A 22,889-nucleotide genomic window follows, 5' to 3' on the forward strand; every position below is an offset into this window, starting at 1 on the left:
GTAGCCGAGTTTTCAGTGCGATCGCGGCAGGGAGGGAGAGCTTGTGCCCGCCGGGGAATCCCGCCGGGGAGCCGGAGCCGCCGTCGGGCAGCCTGTGCCGGGCGGGCTCCCTTGGAAGGCTGCCTCCTCTCAGGGGTGGGCGTTTAATAAAAGTTGTTTGAAAATCGCTCCTCTTCATAAACCACATGTCTCTACGTAGAGGAGTTCGGCTTTGCTGGTGCGGTCCCCAGCAGCGAGGGCGTACTGTGTGTGTGTGCGTTTGTAGGTTCTGCTTCAGCCTGAAGCGATGACTGACGGCCCTGGCTCGGAGGAAAATATTGGGCTTCCATGACAGCTTACGAGTGATTTGCTATCAAGTTTGCTTTAGGTAAATAAGAGCTTCTGCTAGCGCAATGAGCGTCTGCGAAAAAAAGCACGTTTAATGAAACCTAGTAGTATTCTGAAAATTAATCAGCAAGTAGCTGTATGCTAGAAGACAGAGTACTCAATCTTAGACCTCAGGTCTTAAGAGACCCTAGAGCTCCTCGAAAAATGAAGAGCTCCAACGAAATGAAATTGTAAAATAATAATTAGCCTTATAAGAGGGCCAAGTGTATTAAGGAACATACAGAAGTGTGAGGGTATGTCTAGTATACGTAGAAGGCACAGTCTGGTGAAATACAAGAACTGGGTAGATGGTTTAAGACATGTCTAAGAAATACCTTCTCTAACTGCCTCCAGAATATTTTAAATTAGTAGTTTCCTCAGTGAAAGAAGTCAGACAATCTGTCATTTACCATACTTGGACATTCAGCTTTGAAACTCCTTTAACAAGGAGCAGTGCCATGTGAGCCCTGGGGAAGCTCGCTGTGGGACAACGGAGGTGGAGGTTTACGACGGGGAAGAGCAGTTCGGGCAGCAATAGGAGCAACCCTTTGCTGTGTGCTGAAGGCAGCTGCACCCGTTCACATGCAGGTATTACACGCTATCTGGTTTTTACTGGCACCAGTACTACCAGCAAAGCAGCTCTGGTCAAGTGGAAGCAGCAGCTTTTCTCCTCGAAGGCAGGAGACCTCTCCTCTGGGGCAGAGGCATAGCACAGGCACAGTGACCACCACTGTGGTCAGCCTGAGTTGACCGTGAGGATTTCAGAGGAGAGGCAGATAGGCTCTGTCCTGTCATCGGAGAGGGAAGAAGCAAACTGCAGTAGTGCTTCATGTCCAGTATTTTGTCGCACATTTCAGTACCTTGCTCTCTAAAGTCTTGTCAGTGAAGTCAACCGGAGTTGAGCTCAAGCAATACTGTTTCTCTTCTGCTGTGACACAGTGGGAATTGGAAGACCTATGGCATTGTGCAAAATATGCTGATTATTCCCTTGCGAACCTCGGTTCACAATTTACTGCCACTCCTAATTAGGATCAGCAGATATCTTGGAACATGAAATCATGGGCCAGAAGATCTCAGCAGGGCTTCCCCCATAGCAGAGCAGCCTCTCAGCCCCCACTACGTTTGCTCTCAAGCCTATGTACCCCATAATAGTACCTGAAGAGAGCAAGGAATTAACAGACAGATCTTTTCTAAAGAGAAGGGTGATTTTATTTTTTTAACACAGCAGTTGGACTCCATGGCATGGTCACATTAAGAGCATTTATGGTTATATAAACAGACATAGACAAAATCCTTTATAATAAATACATTTTTATGAATAACATCGTATCTGCAAGGACTATTCTACCCTAATATGAGACTCTCAATAGATGATGAAGTGCAATAAACTCAAAGACTGAGGAAAAGACTGTGTATAAAATTGAATTATCTGGGTCAGTTGTTGGTAAGCATTCTAGTCTTTCATTATGAAGACTTAATGAAGGAAATACAAGCAAGTGGGAGTAGTTTTGTATTTTACAAAATGTGAAGTTTAGACTGCTGGTGTTAATTGTCATAGCTTGTTGGCTTCAGTGGAGCTCATGGTTTATGCCAGTTCAGAATCTTCCCCTATGCACGATAATTTTAGTAGCTGCTTTAGTATCTGTAATTTAGTACAACAACTGTCAGTGTCATTCCAGACGAATTACAGTAAGGACATAAATGCTGAACATTGCCCTCTTTCTCCTCCTCTTTCCAGTTCTATTTAGTATTTCATTAAGTATTTTAACACTGTGGACTGTGTTTTCCTCTTCTGAGTGCTTTGGCTGCAAGTAGTGAGTTTCCAACTCTCACAATATGGTTTTCTTATATAATGGAGTCTTCCCTGCAAGTAGATCACGAAGAAGAGACAGATGGTAAACGTAACTTAGACTGTGCCGTGAAGGGCTTATTTATAACTCACAGTAGCCGTAGGACAGCAGGGGGGCCCCCCGAAAGGAGGAATCACAGAGGAACTAGACTTTTTTTAAAGTCCTGGCTTTGTACTCCTACTGTAAGGAGTAGTATTTAGTTCAGGAACGTGCTGGTGTTTTCCTGTGTCTCATGTGAGGATGTTAATCATCCACTGAAAATCAAGAACTTCTATGTTATCAAATGAAGGGGAATGATATTATTTATGGGAGGGTTTTTATCTGGTTAAAGCTGGACAACACTTTTTGATCAATTGAGAACTCTGACCTCCTTCCAGAAATTGAAATTAACTGAATTTAAGGAGATGGATTTGGGGATTTGTGAGCCATCAAAACTTCTGTGTCCCCTTAATGGTTTTCTTTGTTCACTTTGATTATTTTGCCTAAAGTAAGGTTTTAGGAAATCTGTGTGAAAAGTTGAAAAAGTGCTATGAGCATAACAAATCAAAACATATCAGAGGTGATAGCTTACCCATTTACAGCAAACAAGATGCTTGAAAACAGTTCTGGTTTTTCTATAGCATGTTTCTAATCTATTGCCTAGTTGCCTACACATTATTGGTTTTGTATTACATTTTCACTCAAAACTTCTTTGAGATCACTCTCAGCATTACAGCCAGTCAATTTATTCTAGCAACGGCATTTTCTCTTCCATTCAGTTCCAGAGGTAGGAATACTAATCAAAGCATGGAGGTTAAATTTCACTTCTAGGAAAAATTTCAAGGTAGACCTCCTTTGAATGTGGAACTGCGGTCCATTACTTTCTGTATAAACATTGTAATACCAGACTAACATTTTCTGAGATACTTCTTTTAATCATAAGAATGTAAAAATGTGGAGAGAAAAAAAAAGTGTCAAGTGAATGCTAAAGTGATGAGACTGGATAGGCAAAGAAAAGCCTGGTAACATGATGAATTCATTTTTTGATCATGGCTGTGTTTGACATTATAATCTGGTATTTTTCTGAATGGGAAGCTTCAATGAGGAGCTCTTACAGCTTTTCATGAGATAAGTTGATCTCAGGAAATAAAAGATGACACTGAATATTATGATTGGTCAGCTTCATAATAGAACAAATCTCTTCTGAGGTAAGTACCTATACCAGGTAGACTCTTGTTGCCTCAAAGAATAAACATTACTTGTAGGATGAATTTTCCCACAGCGTTCATCCAATACAAAACAAGAATATATATATATACACACAACTTAAAAATATAACTAGTTCATTCCCTAAAAAGACAGTTAGTAGGTCAAAGTTTCTTGGGTTGGGATATTTATCACTGCATACTTTGCGCAAAGCTCTTGACAGATGATGAAGGCACTGCTCTTCTGTGATTTGTAGGTGTCAGGACTTCTTTGGCTTACCTGCTTCTGTTTTCTCACCAACGATACATTGTGTGTATCCTCTCCTAATGATAAGGCAGGTACAAAGGAGTTTCAATCTGTTGTTGTTCTGAAGCAGTGGCCACCGCCTCACAGACTGAAGCCAAAACTCAAGGAGTGCTTTTTGGTTTTTTTCTTAAAGATTCTGGATTGTCTTTATTGGAAATTACTCATCTGCCTTGAGGGGTGCCTGAGGCAGGGTCCTGCTGTTGTTCCTGCTCGAGGTTTAACTGCCATGGGGAAGGATGAAAGTGCAAACATGGGTGGTATCATGTTTAGTAATGCCCTACTGCTTTATATCCATATCTTTTAGCATCAAAGGTGGAGGTAGGATGACTTACAGATGCAAAATGTCTTAGAGCCAGCTGGCTAACCTTCAAGCATATTAAGAGTTAGTGATGCCAAAGAACTGAAAGGTAGCCTAAAGTAATAGCAGATATGGCAGTATTCCAAATGGCAGAAACTTATCTCCCATCTTGAAGGCCCACAACCTGTTGGACTGGCACATTTTTAGAAGTTCAGACAGCAGGAATTTGCAAAGGAAATTTCTTCCAACATTTTCACTTTTAAAGAAAATTTCAGATTTGTTATTTGAAGGTAGGTCTCACTGCTGTCAGCAATCTTAGTGACACTGTCAGGGGGTTCAGGTAATTGGAACTATCAGAAAGGTTCAAGACAAAGTTGATCTAAAAGCTCAAAAGCTGAAGTGTGTTCTCAGACTTGTAAACATAATCTTCCTACAATTAATTGCACATAAGAAAATCAGGCTTTAGAATAGTCAAAGGACTTTGAGATGAAGCCATCTAGATGAGGGTATGTTGGTGTAGTGAAGGTTAGTAGTAGCCTTCACTTGAGGCGTTTAGGTGAAGTGGAATTCCTTGTGAAAGGCTATCTGTGGGCCTTACTTCCCTTACTTAACTTTTGGGCCTTACATACATACTAGCCCTGTATGAAGGCTAGAAGGTCTCTACATTCCAGGCTACTTCAGTGCATGAATTGTACCAGTGTATGACACTCCTTTGTCTTCTGATGGGTTCACGCAGTAGACCCTTTATTCAGCTTCTGTATTTGAAGTACAAGGCTAAAGGCTATCAGCCACAAGTAGGGAAGAAGAAATTAAAAAAACAGAGTAGCAAAGGAAGAGAACAGAGAAGAACTTGTCTAGGAGCTCCTTAGAAAAATGAGGAAATCAGAAGATTTTAACTAGTTTTAAGGTTATACTGATCACAAAGTAGATTTCACTTAAGTGCATGAAGCTGAAGCTTACCAAGTGCAAACCCAGCTGCAGAATATACACATGCATATTAAAGTATATAGGGACCTTGACACCATGAGAATGCGGGTGAAATTATCTGCCTTTCTAGACACAACAGAATTTTAACATGCTACTGCTAATCTGAAACAGTCTAAATAGGAACTAGCACTTAGTAATTTTATGTTCATGTGTTCACAAGTGACAAACTGAAATGCTTTAGATTTCTGTCAGTCTGCAAATGAGGTATTTGTCAACTTTGATTTGGAGGGGAATGACTTTCCATACTCATTTGTTGAAAAGGAACATCTAAATGTTCTCCAGAACATCTCTGTTGAAGCTGAAGAGTTTGGCATTTGTAAATCTGGGCAGGGATTGGTAGCTAAATGGTCTTGTTTCATATGTTGTGACTGCTTTCATTGGGAAAAACATCCCAAGACATCTAAGAATCTCACTCTATCTGTATAGCTTCAGCAGCACCAGTATTGATGACGTTTGTGTATTTTTGAAAAGCTTGTATGAAAATAACACTTAATGTTCTTTATTTTTAGCATGACATAAAAATTCCCATGTTTATTATGTTTATAATTAAGAATTAGAGAACTCAAAGGCTAAGACCAGTAAGAACTTAACTTTCTGAATCATGAAATGCCCTGACTTCGGTTCCTCTAAACCACAAATGAGAAGTCCCTTCCAGCAGTAGGCTACTTTTCCAGCCTTTTTACTTTGAGCCTTTAAGTCAGTTTGTTTGCACCGTTCAGCACACTGAGCTTTTAGGTTTGCCAGGACTCAGGGCATTGGTACAGTACAGACAGCAGTGGTGCTGGAGTCATGTCATGATTTCCTTTCTCCCACAACCTCTGATTGACCCAATGATTAAAAAAAAAAAAAAAAGGAAAAAGAAAGAAAAAAAAGAAAAAGGAAAAAGGCTTGCCCTGAACTTTAAGTGCCTTAAGTTAGGTTCCTAATAAATCTAGTATAATTTAAAATTTGTAATGCTTTTCTCTTAAAAAATGCAGTACGATTTCCAGCCCACAATTTAAGGATATAAATAACTTTCTCTTAAGGTATGTATGTGGCTTATCTAACTCATTTCATAGTTTTTAGAACGTTTTTCCTAGAATAGTCCTAGGAGAAAGGAAAGCATTATTTTGTATTCCCATATTGGATGAAGAGCCAAGAGAGGTGCCCGCCCGGCTGAGACTCAGGCAAGTGCCTTCACCTGGACAGATCCAGCTGCGCCCCTGACGCGCAGGTGGGTTCCCCCAGCCACCAGGCCCTTTCCCCCGCCAGCAGCAGCTCCAGGAGCCTGTGGGGTTCTGGCCTGAGCACTCCACAAACCTCACGCAGCCAGAGCTCGCTGGCTCATACCGAAGGCTGAAACCGAGCGGTGGAGGTGCAGAGCACATTCCTTTCTGCTAGCATGAGTATTGAGAAAAACAGTTTCGCAACACACCAGCCAGGGCAGCCAGAGCTTGGCTCCAAGGTTTTGTGTTTTGGGTTTTTGTTGTTTTTTGTTTTTTCATTTTTTTTAAAATGGAAATTAAAAACCAATATCAAGGACTATATAGAGGAGTTACGAGCATGAATAGTGAATCATAAGCTTGTTCTTTTAATTAGTGTTGCATACTTAGAACCTGTTGATGTCTTCAAAAGCCTCAAAGGACCAAATGAAATTGTGATACATCGATTTCAGCCTATGCAAACTTATTTACAGGAAGATGGTTAAAGCATCATTTAAAAGGAAAAGAAAGGATTATAACTACAACTGTTTCTTTCAGGTAGAAACTGAAAGCAATCTTAAACATACCAGGTGCAGAGCACAATACAGTAGCCATGAATGACATTGCACAGAAAACTGAGGTATGTAACAATTTTAAAGTAATCGAAGTAATGTAGTCATTTACAACTGATGCTTGCAAAAAGAGTAATTACAAACCATTGTAAAAGACAAACAAAAAATTCTGCTGGTATTGCTGTTACTTTAAGACAATGGAAGGGCACTTGAAAGTAGCTTAAGGAAACTATCTGGTTTGATGGAATCTGTGAAATATGTTCTTACTGTTATTAAAAAAAGATGAAAGAGGAGGGTAGAATAAAGGTAACAAGATACAAAGAAACTTTAAATACGGGGGAGGGGGAAATCAGGGCAGCATTCACATCTAATTCTAAAATGTAAATATTAGGCTACTTCAAATAGTTCTACATAGACTCAGTGAGCAACAGGAACAAAAACTGTTGGCTTAGGTGGAAAATATGAAACATGGAATGTTTTTAGTAATTTTTTTCAGTATTACTGTATTAAGAGCATTCCTGTAGTCTTTACAGTAAAATGAGAGAAAGCTTCACAGTAGTTCTGATAAGTGGGAACTTCTCTTGCTGTTTGGACACTCACACAGTAAGCATTGGCAAAGAAGTGTCTGTCAGCTGTATCAGAGTCCTGTAAGTCCAATGAACTTGGCACTTCATATCATGCAATCACCGGACTTCCGAGCTTCTCTAAATATTAAAACATAAGTATATAATGAATTGGAAGTTTGAAGTGAACAAATAATACTATTTGTTTTAAAACCATATAAGGCTGTTGAAGTGTTGCAAAAGAAATACATACTGTAATATATGTCTATGTCTTTATATCTATTTTAAATGTTAGGGGTAGAGAGGCTCTTTGGTGACTGCTTATGATTGAAAGCAACAATACAAATCTATATCTCATTTGTAAAGCCAGTTATTGAAAATGTACGTTCATATACTTAGGTATGTAGCTATTCCTTACAATCACTTATAGTCTAAATGTAATACAATGCCAAATGTTTTTGATATTTTAGTATTGTGAACAAATACAATGATGCTTAATCGATGATGGCTAGTGGCACAAAGTTCATAATCCCAAATGCATTTCTGCTTTATGTTCTTACATTCTTTCTAATCCAATCAGAATATTTCTGTCCATCTGTTTCAACCTTATTTTTCTTATCTTCATTTCTTCTCTGTCTTCACCAAGATTCTGCTTTCTTCATCTAAACCCATCCAAAAATCCTATGTGCCCAAACTTCACAAGGGTGATGTAAAGGATAAATTTGAAGCTATGCAGAAAGCAAGGGAAGAAAGGAATCAAAGGAGATCTAGAGATGAAAAGCAAAGAAGAAAAGAACAATACGTTAGAGAGAGAGAATGGAACAGGAGAAAGCAGGAGGTTATTTTCTTTGCAAATAATTTGTATTATTTTAATATTCAATTTAATATGTGAAAATCTTTTCACATTAAGACAATAATATTAGAATTTTATTTAAGATATAAAACCAGTTTACTTTGTGTTTCATCAACTAGATGAAAGAACTGCTTGGATCTGATGAAGATGATGACACAAAATCATCTAAAATAGAAAAAGGTTATGTTCCAAAACTAATAGGTAAGAGAGGCCCGACTTTAAAGGCCACATAATTCACTGGGTAAGTATTAGATGTAATTACTGAACTGCGTATTTCATATTCACAGGAACTGTTAAAGGCAAGTTTGCAGAAATGGAGAAGCAAAGGCAAGAAGAAGAAAGAAAAAGAATGGAAGAAGAAAGAAAGCGCAGAATTGAACAAGATATGATTGAGAAAAGAAAAATTCAAAGAGAATTAGCAAAAAAAGCACAGGAGGTATGTTCATCTGATCACAGTAGTCAGGGTGTAATTGTAAACAATCGACACAAAAAAGTTTTGTATTGATCAGAAAGATTTGATTGTAAGATTTCTGGAAGTATTGATTTACAAGTGGGGAATAATGTTCAGAGAATCTTCATTTCTTTACAGTACCAGTTTTTTTAAGCACTAAACTTTGAGTTACAGATGAAACCAGGTAGGAATGTGAGTCAGGCAGAAATTTTGGTGTCATATGCATACAAGAGTTTATAGAATTTACTAATTTGAAAATGTTTCTTACATTTTATCGACCCTTCAGACAATTTTTACTTATATGTTAGTGAATACAGTTCAGTGACAGATGAACTAAGGCAAGCAAGGAGAAATAAGAAAATGCCACTGGCAGGCAAAAATAAAAGATACTAATGCAGTAAAAACCATTAATCATGAAGATCCAGGTCATGTTTTATTCCTTTGCCACTTTGCAAATTTTTACTGCATGCATATATATATATATATATATATATATATATATATATATATATATATGAACGGATTCTAGCTTCTGTTCATGCCAATAAAGCAAATATTATCTTCTGCAGGATTTTGCATTGGCATATCTTATTTAATTCCTTTTGTAAGTTTTCTTCAGTGCTGCAAATATTTCAGTGAGAGTGAATGTCTAAATGATGGACTAGAACTAGGACTAGAATTTTTATATAACCTTAATTTAGGTTTGTTTTTGTTGTAAGAAAGGAAAAACAGTGCTATAGGAAGAGTCAGTTTTCAACAAGGACTTGGATGGTATTTTCTACTAAGACTTTTAATGCTGTTAAAACTGTAGTTTTAACTGGAAATATATCTAGCATATGTTTAATCTACTCTGAAAGGCAGAAGTACATACGATGTAGAATTTTAGAAAGTATGTTAGTTTTAGACAGTAACATGTAAACACACCATATGAAGCAAGTACAGCAATAGGCTTTTTGAAGGAGTTCAGGGAAAGACAATGTCACTTGAATTGGATAATAATCAATGAGCTTGCTTTAGCTTTTTTTTTTTTTCTTTTTACACAATTCTGGAATGCTTAAATGAAGAATGGACATCTAAAGTACTCTTCTCAGTTCATCACTGAAGTGTCAAGAATGCTTTAGTGTACTTTCTGTATGATGTTTTATGTCATGTTCCCTCTTCCTCAACAAGCTAACCTATCTGAAGTATTCCAACAAAGGTTCAATCATTACCACCTCTGTGAATTTAAGTGCTACATGTGTATCACTGATACAAAAAGAATTTCCAGTTCTGTGTTTGCAAATCTAAGGCAAAGAGCCGAAGTAATGTAATCATATGAAATTCTCATTTAATAGATTGATGACTTTAACAATACGGGAACTGAATCAGCAGCTGAGGTAATCAGATTTTTTTAAAGAAATGCTCACTTACATTTTTATTCACTTTGTTTTATAATTGTAATTTGGGCTGGGAAGACTTAGAAAATGGCACACAAATAGTTAATTAAAATTCAACCAAGGAGCTAACAGATTTTTAAAGTATATGGAACTATATGTCTGTACTTTAGGTCAGTTTATTTAAGTTTGAAATAAGAGTCTGCACTGTGAATACTTTGTGGTTATTTAAAAACATCTAAAATATATATACTCAAAGCCACCAGAATGATTTGAGGAATAGTGGTAATGATACCGTAAGTCCTCTGGCTTTGGAAAGTATAATCTTAAAAGCTCTTTGCCTTAAACTTGAAATTAAAAGGGGATTCTGTCAATATACAGATGTTCAAACACTTCACTTGGCACTTTTTTTTTTAATTGACTAATTTACAGTATCGGTTTGGATTTGAAATATTGCAAATAAATGTTTAATTTCAAAGAACTAGGTCCAAAGGTCCTATTGTCTTTCACTAACACAAGAAAATCACATTCCTACTACAGTTTTGGAAAGAAGAAAAAAACACTCCACCCAAAACCCATTAGTTTTAAAGTTATTTGACAGTATCCCTGTTAATCATGGTATTTTGGGGGAAAAAAAAAAACCAACGGGTAAAATGTATTTTGGCAAGTAAGTTGTGAAAATAGCTTTGAAGCATCAACATTCTTCAAAAAAAATACTCTGCCTGACAAATGAAATATTGCTCTCTAGAACTACTAGCTTATTCCAACTGCAGTATATCCTTTATGTAGTAAATACAAGAGTGGAAGCAGTGTGGCTACAACTGCTATGTATTCAAAATTTCACCTGTTTTTTTCCAAACCATGAATATTTATAACTAACAGTTAATGAAAATACGTAAAGAAATTAAGGAGTTTATCAGTAGTTATGTTTAAAATATAATTCAGTCTTGATGCTCTTCAGATATGAGAAAACTAGTGACTGTCACAGGCAGATGGGTTTATTCTTGTGGTTAATATTCAATGCAAGTAATTCTTTTGGAAGCTTTTGTGCACGCAGGTGAAAACAGCAGTTTCATTAAGAAATTACTCTATTTAGAAGTCAAGCATTATGAAAATATAATTATCTTTTTGGACAGGAAGGGGATGATTCACTGCTAGTTACAGTAGTGCCCGTAAAACCCACCAAAACACCTGGGAAGATGAAAATAAACTTTGAGAACACAGAAAGAGAGAGAGCAGAACAACGAGAGAGACATGATGAAAAACTGAAGCTAAAATATGAGGAACAAAACCAATCCCTTAAGGAAACCAAGTGCCTTTCGTTTGTCATGGTAAACCACTCATCTTAAAAAAACAAACAACCTAAGAAATAAATATCTATTATTTAAGATATGACTATTTCATTTTTCTGACACAGGGTGAAAATGAAGACAATGAACAAGAGCCACTGTCTCCGGGTAAGCTGAAAGTAACATTTGAAGAACTTGAAAGACAAAGACAGGAAAATCAAAGGCGGCAAACAGAGGAGGAAGCAAGACAGCGTTTAGAAGAGGAGAGACGTGCCTTTGAAGAAGCTAGACAGCAAATGGTAGATATATGTTTTGTTCACGTCATTACAGAATTTTCACATAGGATGTGATTTTACATTCTTTCCTGTATCTGATCCTTCTTTTCTCTTATTCCTTTAACTATATTTCAAGCTGTTAAGTGTCTGAAAATTAATTTTTGAAAGATGTATTTTTAACCTTAGGTCTAACTCAGTAACCACCGTGGCATAATGTTTTAGACATTCTTTTAGTAAAACCAGGAAATTTGTGTGTTTTAAATTTATCAGCAATCTTAACAGGTTTTAGATCTACACTCTGTAGTACCTTAAAGCCATAAGTCCTCAATAAGATAAGTAGTTGTCTGGTTTGTTCTTAAACAGTGCTTCAAGATGTTTCAGTTACCAGTTTTTGATGAAAACATTCTGTAGTAACAGAATGCTATTTCTTATTCTCATATTTATTTATAAATATGATAAATGCATCAGTTACAACTTTTGTCTTATGAAAAAAGACAGGTCATCTCTCTTGTATGTATTGACATAAACAATATACTAGAAATTACTAGATTAAGCCCCAAATTTTCAGAAATGTAGCTCACCGTTCCTTTTTTATATTACTTGCAAAACTGCCTCCATGTGTTCTTTATCATAAGCCAGACTTATTTTAGATCAACTATAAGCAGACCTCACTATAGTTTGTTCTTTGATCATACTAAAGGAATCATACACTTAGTATTAACATAGACATACCAGATAGCTTACTTCTATATTTCTTCACTTTACCATACTCCATTTCCAAAAGCATTTTTAAAGTTCTGCATTTAAGTATCTTTCCCCTGTACAATCATGATCATTATGACTGTTAATTCACAGACAAAGAAGATTAATGAGAAATGAGTTTTTAATCTTCCATGAAATCTTTGAAAATATTATTTCTAGGAATTTACTAACTTAGAGTATAATTATGAATGAACATTCTTGGACAAACAGATCAGGATCACTATATAGCCTATATTTCAAAAACATGCAAGAAGTTTATATTCTCTAGGAAAAAAAACCCTACCACAGAACCTCCAGAAAGCTGAAACACTGAAATTCCCAACTGTTCCAAAGTGAGAAGGTTCCAGGTTTAGGCAGACGCCCAAATTGTGGTTTACTTCTCCACCCCCACCTTCAACAAATCACTTAACCTTTCTACACCAATCACCTTGACATTATATCAGTAATGCACTTTTTTCTTTTTATTTGGGGTTGGGCAGGGAATACCAGTGAAGGAGAAAAGGGAAGAAAATGAAGGAGAGAGAACTTCATGGAGTTACCAGTCATTCTAACTGAAGTTTTGTTCACGTCTCCCACCCTTATGTATATGCATTTAGTAACCAAGTAATATAGTTTACAAATTCTCTACCTCAAAAGAAATTTTCTAACATGCAGTTTTATCTGATATCAGTGGTTGTCAAAATTGAAAGTCAAAAGTTTTCTTAAAGGAAGACTTCAACAGTCATTTTCCTTTAATTCTTTTTTCCCTGTAAATTCCAAAAAAAGATTTCTGTAATTCCCTTAACTGGCTACTCCACATACCAGTCCCAGGGCTGCTTGCAGTATACAGAAATCTGGATTAGCAATACTCTGACAGTTCTTAGTCCAGTTCCTCCATTAACAAATAAAGCACTCTGAGATGTCTTCTGAGGATGGTTCATTCTTTTGTTCTTGATTGCAGTTTGCAAACCACAGGCTTCTCTTATCAGGTAAGTGTTCACTAGAGACAAGCAATACTGAATAGATCAGAGTATCTCAATTCCCATTCTTCAGTGATGATTAAATGTCTACAAAGAAAAGAGACAAGAATCTCAGTCTGGAATAATAGCAAAATGTTAATTGATTTAGTTTTGCTATAAAACTCTACAGCATTTTTAACTGGTGTGTGCATTGGTGAAAACAATTTATATGCAAACAAAAAGACTTGATGGTATAAAGGTCTATGAAAGTGATGTAAAGAAAGTGAATAGGGAGCGATTTACAGTAAATGATCCAACCTGAGACCATAAAATATGTTCAGCCGTTCCCTGATAACACATTGTTCTTTAAATTACACTTAACGGGTTTTTAAAAATTACAGAAGCTATATATAGGATACTGAAATTTGTTTCTTTTCTCCCTCCCCTGGCTAAAGCCAAGACTAAAATGTTTCTTAAGGGAACAAAACTCTTGGGTTTTTTTTTTCCCCAGGAGAAAAGAACACGAATAAAAGATCAGAAAGAAATTAATGGAGTTTTTGTTTATTTATCATAAATAATATTTTTATGTTTGGGTAAGTACTTTCTATTTTTTCCTCTCCCTATTCTCTGAAGATAAATGAAGGTGGCGACGAAGAATCTGAAAATTCTGTTAAAGAATTCCGTCCTGGTAAACTCAGACTCAGTTTTGAGGAAATAGAAAGACACAGGAGAGAAGAGGAAAAGAAGAAAGCAGAAGAAGATGCAAGACGACGCATAGAAGAGGAAAAAAGAGCGTTTGCTGAAGCAAGGAAGAACATGGTATGTCATTTTTGTTTAGTATATAATTGTATTTTTACCTAAGTCTCAAATGAACAGGAAAGCAGCTCTGGGAATGCATGCTTCAAGTCCTTTGTTAATTAGTTCACCTCACTACTTACTAGAAGGTAGTAAACTAATCAAGTTCATTTACCAAAAATCATCACAGAACAATCCCTCCTCACAGCAAGCCTAGAAAGGATTTCAAATAGTCTAGTAAAAACCAGATATTGTGTCCAATGGGTATTAATAGGCTAGATACAACAAACCTGGAAAGCAAAAAAATTTCGCCAATTCCTTTTACTCCTCCAACTTTATCTTCCTACCTTTACAGGGTGTCCACCACTCAGCTCTTACTAGCTAAAACAGCATTAATGGCATAACAGAAAAGTAAGTGCTCACTGCAAGTACAAATTTTAGTCATCTGTGGCCCTTTAAGAAGGAAAATTAAGGAAGCCAAACTCTGCTAATTGATGTTTTCATTGTGTTTCATTGATTGTTCAGAAAAACAGAAAAGTAACTTGTGACATTTACCATTAGAAAAATTTGTAATACAGAACCTCCTTAGAGAAATACAGATTTCTGTGATATGCAATGACTTCCAAAATTTGAGTGAAGATTATACTGAAGATAAATTTTCAGGGACCTAGGATTGACATACTGACACTACCTGAAAGCAGAGAAAGATGCCCAATTTCAGAGGGTGGCAACAACATTGTTTGCAGAAAATAACTAGCATGGAGCTTTTCACTGTAATCTTCATGCTCATTCCATTAGCTTCAAGATTCAGCAGGCTTTTGGGTATGTCAGATACTTATTGGCAGATGTTAGGAAATACAGTATTAAAATACACAAATACCAACTAAAACTAAGTATTGTTCATTTCAAAAGAAGGACAAGACATGCTATACAGAACCGTGGAATAACCCCTCAACTAGCAGCGTCCTCCCATTCCCCTCTGTGCTTTTATTGGTGAGATCCACAGCATACACCGAATAAAATTCTCCTCACCATTCAAAGCACTGCTTTTGAGACAAATTAAAACTTTGTATGACTACTAATATTGCTAGCAGTGCTCCCTCTGCCTGAAAACTGGGCCAAAGACCTCTACACTGAAAGACTGAGAAACTACAATGTAAATGCGTACTGCAACTGGTAAGCAATTATGGAAAGTAATGTCTGTCCATACCTCCAAAGTGAGAAAACAGAAGCTAAAGCCACTAGTAGAAAAAAAAGAAAAAAAAAAAAAGAGTGCTACTGGACTTCTGCAATTACAATTTTTATGAAAAGTCAGCAGACAAAAAGGAAAGCAATGAAAGTAGGTTCTGTCTTCTGCTTTTTCCTGCTTTCTTAAGAATTGCTTTCTTCTGCCTTAACGTAGCAAGAATCTAAACTCTATAGTGTCCAGGCAAGAAAAATCTCACAGATTAAACAGGGTTTAATCCATTAGATGCAGTACAGAGTCTATGATTGCACTGTAACTGCAGACGGTGAAGACGCTCAGTAATTAAAAAGAACTAACTGAAAATGTATTTGCAGCATATACATATTTGAAAGTTTTCTGTTCGTTAGCATCCTGAATATGAACACCACATTTTCCATTATAACAGAAAATGTAAGCCTGTGCTTCTTCTACTTTCCACAGCTACACAATGTAGATGTGCTTTTAAACATTTTAAGAACATTAGTTATCTTTCAAAAGCAGTAAAATCTCACATTCAATTTATAATTTAAGCATTTAAATTAAGTAATTATTTTAGAACCTTCTTCATGTTTACTAATTTTAATTTAGTTTTCAAATTATACAGACACGGAAGTAGTAATATTGTTGCTGGAAAACACGAATGTCTCCCTATTTCACATTTACTTGTGCTACATTTATACTTCCATGCTTCCCGTCATCAATGTGATTGCTTTCAGACTGAAGCATTCATCTTTCAGTCCTGACAGTCTCTTTCCATTGGAGAATGCATAAAGAACCTGTCTTAGCATGGACAAAAAAAAAAAAAAAAAATCTTTCTACTTTGTGTCAGTCATTGCCCACTGAAAACTGATTGACTGTGCTGCAAACTATAGTTTTTACAGGACTGTTTCTCACTACCATCTGGTCCCACTCTGCAGAAAAAAAAAGTATGGTCTCACTTCACAAAATAGGGCTAAAATATTTACTGAACTAACCACAAGGGTTTTGTGCATCCCACACTTCAGCTCAATTTTTTCCTGTGTTTTTTAACCAGGAATAAGTTGTCTTACTGTCTTTTCATAATTTACTGATTCAAAAATACAGAATAGACAGCTGCTACTTTGCTCACATAGACAGCTTTTTAAAGTTTATACATGCATGCATTGGTAAATTTTAAATTAATGCTTCTCCTATTCACTTAGGTTCTGTATCTTTTTGAAGTGATAAGCATATGAACTAATGCATCACAAGCAAGAGACTTTCACATTTCTTTGCTAATTCAGCTGTGGCTAGCCTCTGAAAACTATGTGGTTATGCATTGTTTTCATTACAGGAAATAAGTCTACAGCTTTGTTTTTTGACTCCACTTCTCCGTAATACAGTTTCAACAAATATGCTCATATTATGTAAAACAAATGAAGAATGGAAGGAATGGTGGGGCTGAAGTCCAACTGTAAGCTTACTCAGAGGGAAAACCTGAAGGGCATCTATAGTGAATAGCAGTATTTGAGTGGGATTGGGCCAAAAAAACTATTGAAAGAGCAGTGACAAATAAAAAGGATATAGGCAAAGTAAGTCAAGACAGTGTTACTGCTGTTTGTGCTGTCTTAGTTTGTAAGTGAATGAAAAGGGAGCGCCAAAGAATCTTTTAAATGTTTATTTTCTGCTTCTTTATATAGTTAGTCAAAACACTTTCTCAGTTTTAATTCTCTAATTCTTTCTAGCACTTGAGCAATTACTACTTCACGAATGCCTACACAGTCTAAGGCACATTGGGCTCTCCCATGTTTGCCACAAGGCTTTTCAAACATGCCCCACTTAAATAGTACGAAAAGCCACATCACCATACAGTTCTAGATCGGTATCTGAGCTCAACTCACATTTATCTACAGAACATTCCTGCTGGAACAACCTCTGTTAATAAATTTACATAGTTACATGCTATGTGGCCATTTTCACATCATACGGTTTCATATTTTAGTCATGCTTTGCTTCAGCAAATTCAGTCTGACAAAAATGTTTCTTCTTACACTCCCTGCTTTTAGAAGTAATTTGCCTTTCCTAGGCCCTACCATCTTCTATGAATTAGTCTACAGAATAAGCAAACTGTTCATGAATGACCAAAGCCCAACCCTACTGTGAAGCCTGAGGACTGGGAGAGGAGGAAGCTCTTGCTTTGGGGTTGTACAAAGTAATGAACTGGCAACATAACCTAGCATAACTGATTTGTGCAGAAGAAAAGTTTCCTGCAGAAAGTTCTGTTCAGTTATCCTTACTGGGAATACTAATATTGCTTAATAACAGGAATATAATTCAATTTGCTTCAAAAAAAAATTACAGAGATATATATATATATATATATATATATATGTACTTCCGTGTTAAGAGCAATGGAAGTTAAACACAAGTACTTTGTCTAATGATATTCTGTGAAATAAACAGGAATGAACTGTTTCAGGTCCCCAGACTGCATTTAGAGGACATCATCTCCATCATCTTGCAAAAAAAGACTGCATTTTAATTAACATAATCTTCATTATGAAAGTTTAGCATTGCAATAGTAAAGAGCAAAATTCAAACAAATGCACCAAACACAATCCCTCCCAAAAATTAGAATACCCACATGTCATAATATTGCATCTTACTATATTGTGGCAGATGTGGCAAAATACTTGGTTATCTTTGTCTGAGCAATGCTGAGATTTCATCACAGGTACCTTCAGAATGTATCATTAATGCTCTGAATTCCCAGCAGGTGCTGGATGATGAATCACCAGAAATGTTTAAAACAGTTTCTCAAGAATCCCTCATACCTGGTAAACTGGAAATAAATTTTGAGGAGTTGCTGAGACAAAAAATGGAAGAAGAAAAGAGACGCACAGAAGAAGAACGTAGGCAAAAGTTGGAAATGGAAAAACAAGAGTTTCAACAGTTAAGACAAGAAATGGGAGAGGTCTGTATATATAAGGATATGCTAAGCGTGTTCTGAATAAAAAATAACAGATTATTTCAGTTAATTACTAAAATCTCAAAGTTCAAGACTGTAACTGAAGATCCTTCAAAAGGAATTTTAAATCAATACTTTATTATGTGAGAATGAAAAATATAAAAATATATTTTTAAAACATGATTGTGTCTAGCAAGATACATTTTCATCACTAATCTACCACTAAAATGCTTTTATCCATTGCCACCCTTAAGGTAAAAATACAATTTCAAATTTTTAATTTTAGTCACTTCTGAAAATTCTACAGTATTACTAAAACGATTATGTAATATTTATAATACTGGGAGAACAGAAACACCTAGTTCCCAAGTGAAAATACAAGAATCAAAGTAGGAGAGCGCAAAATTCTTGCTTCTCCTCAAGGAAATGCTGTGTTAACTAATTAGGAAAGAGTTACAGTGGCCTCAACTTATTTCTAATCAGTGTATCAAGGGTTTGAAGACGGTCACAGCTGATTTTAAAAATCACACACAAAATTTGCTTTGCATACCAGACATCTAAAACATGTTTGTGAACTTCACACTTCAATTTGATCTGACCGTGGGTGGCAATTCTTTATTATTCCCTTTTGAATGTTAGAGGATTACATTTATTTACTTTCATAATTTGTTTATATATGTGCAATTTATTTTCATTATTTTTATATATATTTATTTTTGTTAAGCAAAGCTGAAGTGAGTAGTAAAGGCTCTAGCTTTTAACCTATCAAGTAAATTTTGTATTACACATCCTGGGGAAGGGAGAGACGGGGACATCCAGCTAAAATGCACATACATCTTCGCTGTCAGAGGTCATAAAAAGAGGGAGTAAAGTATCAACAGTTACAGCTTCAGATGTGGTTTGACTACAGGATTCAGAACTGCCATTTCTTTTCCAGCCATGACATCCTGGAATCTCATTTGCTTCTTAATGAATTTTAAAAAGTAGTAATTTTCTGTTTAACAAAGTAGCTGTTACTTTAGAAAATTATTTCATATCATATTGCAAATACAGCAGAGAGGTAAATTACAGATCCAGGGTTAAGTATTTTGTTTTGCTAGGTGCCTGTTTTTTTTAAGTTTGTGGTTTACTGACAGCAATACTTAAACATAAGGGTACATTCAAGGAAGATATTTTGAGATCAGTACCTAGTTAAGATGCAATACAAACGCAGTAATCCTGAGAATGAAGAAAAAAAAAATAGAGGGAAAAGGTCTCTGTGCTAATTTCAAATAGCTAAGAGACCTTCAAGTATATTAAGTTACACCTATCTGTGGGAAGAAGGGGTGATAAAAATAACTAGGGCATTTTCCATCTTACACATTCTGTAATTTCTGAACAGCTGGAAGAAGAGTCTGAAACTTTTGAGCTAAGCAAAGAATATGAAGAATTAATAAAGCTAAAAAGAAGTGGTTCTATTCAGGCAAAGAACTTAAAAAGCAAGTTTGAAAAAATAGGACAACTGTCTCAAGAAGAAATACAGAAGAAGATTGAAGAAGAGCGAGCTAAGAGAAGAGCAATGGATGAAGAAATAAGAGAAAGAGAAGCTGAAAAATTTCAAGAGGTAGGTTGCATTCTGTGTGTGTTAATGATATATCCAACTAGCACAGTAATGATCCAGGAGGGGACAATGCTGCTGCTTTCACCAAAGGCTGCTGTATTTTCAAAATTATTTTCTCCCTTCTTCCCTGTTCCCTCCTTTGGATGCATGAGGAGGTCTCAACTCAGCATCCCTAAAGGAAACAGCACCAGTTTATTATCAGTCATCTGGTCAAGCAGAAATCTGTTTTTCTGTTCAAAGTTCTCAATTCAGCATAGTAACAAGATGAAACCTACCAGCCTGTGGGTTTGAAATATTCACACGTGAGAATTAAGTATCACATGAATTACTTCTCCTCCCAAACTCTTAACTCATTCCACTGTATGAATTAAGGAAAAAAAAAATCCAAACAAAACAGTTTGAAAATAGAGTCTTTTTGTTATCTTCACTAATTTCTCAGGGTAGAGCAGAGAAGGATGTCTACTTATCTATGCTTCAGACTGGAACCTGTCACATTTTTTCAGAGGGGAAAAACAAGAAATGAAGCCATCAGTCTAACCAGTAAATCAACACTGTGTTTTATGACCCAAAACACTGATGTGAGCTTTCATGACATAATCATGTGGTAGTGCCAGTCAATAAGACTGATCTGAGTCTCATTCTAAGGTTGTTATCCACAGCAGTCAGTCACTTCAGTACCAGCTCAAAGCCTGTCCTTTGTTTTTGAGCTTTTAATGACTGACACTGCAATTATGTTTTCATAAGGTCAACCTGCATGGAGTTGAAACTACTATAATATCACTGCATGAAAGTCAAGTCACTAAGGTTTTACCATTGACACAAGACAGTACTCAACTTCTGTATGCAAATAAATCTTCAGGATTTTTCTACACAACATTTTGAAATTACTTCTGCAAGTATTTTGCCCTCTCCCTGTGATAAACTGTTACAAGACTTAAACCCTAGATTAAACAAACTTCTGAGAAAAACAGGACTGGGTGGCTTTGCTCAGTTAAGAATTACTGCTCTACAATATTAGTTTTATTATCATACACATTTAAAAGGTAGTAAGTACTATAATTTTTTTTCCCCCCAAGGATGAGGAGGTAGATGTGAGACCAGCCAAGAAATCCGAGGCTCCATTTACTCATAAAGTAAACATGAAAGCCCGTTTTGAGCAAATGGCAAGAGCCAGGGAAGAAGAGGAGCAGAGGAGAATTGAAGAACAGAAACTACTACGCATGCAGTTTGAACAAAAGGAAATTGATGCTGCATTACAGAAGGTATAAATTAGAAAGTACCTTTTCTTCAGTCCTAAGTGTCCTTTAATTTAGCATCTGATTACCACTGCTGGCAACACTGCCAGGGGTATAAAAGGAACATTATACTTAACAGCTGCTGCGAATTGCTGCAATAATGTAAAATTGCTTTTGGTGTTTTCACATATTCTTGAAGAGTATGAGAGAAATAATGCAAAGAAAGGTCCTTTTGAATAGTCTGAAAATGGAATCTGCATTCATGCCTGTATTCTACCCTGAGGTTCTGGCCTCATTAAAATCCATTTTACTGCCTGTTTCATATCCAGATTCAGTGCATTATGTTATCTAGTGAGGACAGGTGTGGCATTTCCCCTGATTACAGAAACCATATTTCTGAGAAAATACCTATTACTAGCAGTCATACTACTATTGCAACTTTCAATGTTCTAAATCGACTTATTTTAAAACAGAAAAGGGAAGAGGAAGAAGAAGAAGAGGGAAGTATTATTAATGGTTCTACTTGCGAAGATGAGGAGGATCAAGCTCGATCTGGAGCTCCCTGGTTTAAGAAGTCACTGAAAAACACATCTGTTGTTGATGGCGAGCCAGTGAGATTTACAGTTAAAATTACTGGAGAACCAAAACCTGAAGTTACATGGTGGTTTGAGGGGGAAATGTTGCAGGACTCTGAGGACTATCAATACATTGAAAGAGGAGAAACCTATTGCCTTTACTTGCCAGAAACCTTCCCAGAAGATGAAGGGGAATATATGTGTAAAGCAGTCAACAACAGAGGCACATCTGCTAGCACCTGTATTCTCACCATTGAAAGTAAGAGTTAGCATTTTAGTTTGCTTAATTCTCAAATATTCTTCTTGCATCTTTCCTATTATAAAAATCTAATTATCTGTTTCTCTTAACCCTTTTATTTTCTAGCTGATGACTACTAATGCTCTACTTTAGCTGGAATCTTTCTTCCCCTCAAAACTTTCTTACTGCATCATCTCTTTCTCTGATGGGGCCAACTAAAGAAAGCAAGGATATGCATTGATTTGTCATTCCTGCATCAGATAAGAATAACCTTCAAATTGTGGGTGTACAGGTTTCTTGCTCAATACAAAAATTGGTATTGAAGGCTAAAAAGAAGGAATCAATGTATGAAAGATCAACTAAAGGAAAAAGCTGAATTATAATAATGAATTATAATAATGTTCCCACATCTGAAGACCAACAGTTGTGTAACCCTATAAAGCTAAATACACAATCTGGAAACTGGTGTAGTAGTATAAATCTATTGGTATATTTTGCATGACCACTGAATATTTAAGCTGTTTTACTTTATCTCAGAGGCAATGAACTGGCAAAAGGAAATACTTATTGACAATTTTCAAAAATCCCAGTGTACTATTTTAAAAGAATAAAAGATTACGTAACTGCTCACTTTTGTTGTTTTGTTTCAAAGAGCTTTAGTTCTTTTCTTTTAAAATGGGCTTGCCTTCAAACTGTTATGCTTTTATCAATCTATGCAGTTGATAATCCAGAAGTAAAAACAACCTCAGCAAGGCTTGTAGTAGTATTTTATAGTACAAACATTTGCTTGTAAAACTTATAAATTTTTCACTGCTTAAATGATACGGGAACACTTGGTGACAAAATATGAGCCTATCACAGCTAAGTAGGTAGGAAGCAAGAAAAATATTTTCAGAAAGTGCCTGACTTCTCAATCTCTGTTCTCTCTTAATGCAATAAATTTACTGCTGCATCTCTGAACATTGTCTTCTTAAGGCTATTTACTATTTTTCTCTAAGACCTCTTGGTATCAACACTAATGTCATTGTGCTAACACCATCTGAATT

General features: G+C 36.1%; 2 protein-coding genes across 21 annotated transcripts in view; one reads left to right on the forward strand and one right to left on the reverse strand.

The window, feature by feature from the left end:
* Positions 1 to 22,803, forward strand: part of NEXN (nexilin F-actin binding protein) — a 23,008-nt gene extending 205 nt beyond the window's left edge. Inside the window, exons 1-14 of one of the 16 annotated variants that reach the window (XM_026853935.1) lie at positions 88 to 367; positions 6,732 to 6,813; positions 7,955 to 8,146; positions 8,281 to 8,362; positions 8,449 to 8,597; positions 9,947 to 9,988; positions 11,122 to 11,316; positions 11,403 to 11,573; positions 13,883 to 14,068; positions 18,001 to 18,201; positions 19,577 to 19,798; positions 20,872 to 21,057; positions 21,504 to 21,864; positions 21,970 to 22,803. In XM_026853935.1, coding sequence (XP_026709736.1) covers positions 6,787 to 6,813; positions 7,955 to 8,146; positions 8,281 to 8,362; positions 8,449 to 8,597; positions 9,947 to 9,988; positions 11,122 to 11,316; positions 11,403 to 11,573; positions 13,883 to 14,068; positions 18,001 to 18,201; positions 19,577 to 19,798; positions 20,872 to 21,057; positions 21,504 to 21,864; positions 21,970 to 21,983 — 2,028 coding nt within the window. In that variant the 5' untranslated portion in view covers positions 88 to 367; positions 6,732 to 6,786 and the 3' untranslated portion in view covers positions 21,984 to 22,803. Of the gene's footprint in view, positions 1 to 87; positions 368 to 733; positions 955 to 6,517; positions 6,814 to 7,954; positions 8,147 to 8,280; positions 8,363 to 8,448; positions 8,598 to 9,946; positions 9,989 to 11,121; positions 11,317 to 11,402; positions 11,574 to 13,882; positions 14,069 to 18,000; positions 18,202 to 19,576; positions 19,799 to 20,871; positions 21,058 to 21,503 lie in introns of those variants that run through there. The other 15 variants (XM_026853936.1, XM_026853937.1, XM_026853951.1 and 12 more) reach the window with 15 other exon arrangements.
* The window catches only part of FUBP1 (far upstream element binding protein 1), a 42,327-nt gene continuing 27,401 nt past the window's right edge, over positions 7,964 to 22,889 (reverse strand). For 4 of the 5 annotated variants that reach the window (XR_003398930.1, XR_003398929.1, XR_003398923.1 and 1 more), the window contains one exon: positions 12,758 to 13,357. Coding sequence is in view for 1 of the 5 variants with exons in the window: in XM_026853954.1 (XP_026709755.1) it covers positions 13,340 to 13,357 (18 nt within the window). In the remaining 4 variants the exon portion in view is untranslated. Of the gene's footprint in view, positions 8,076 to 12,757; positions 13,358 to 22,889 lie in introns of those variants that run through there. The other variant, XR_003398924.1, reaches the window with a different exon arrangement.

This window comes from Athene cunicularia, assembly GCF_003259725.1.
Source record: "Athene cunicularia isolate RWA chromosome 8 unlocalized genomic scaffold, athCun1 chr8_part1, whole genome shotgun sequence".
NCBI classification, from domain to species: domain Eukaryota; kingdom Metazoa; phylum Chordata; class Aves; order Strigiformes; family Strigidae; genus Athene; species Athene cunicularia.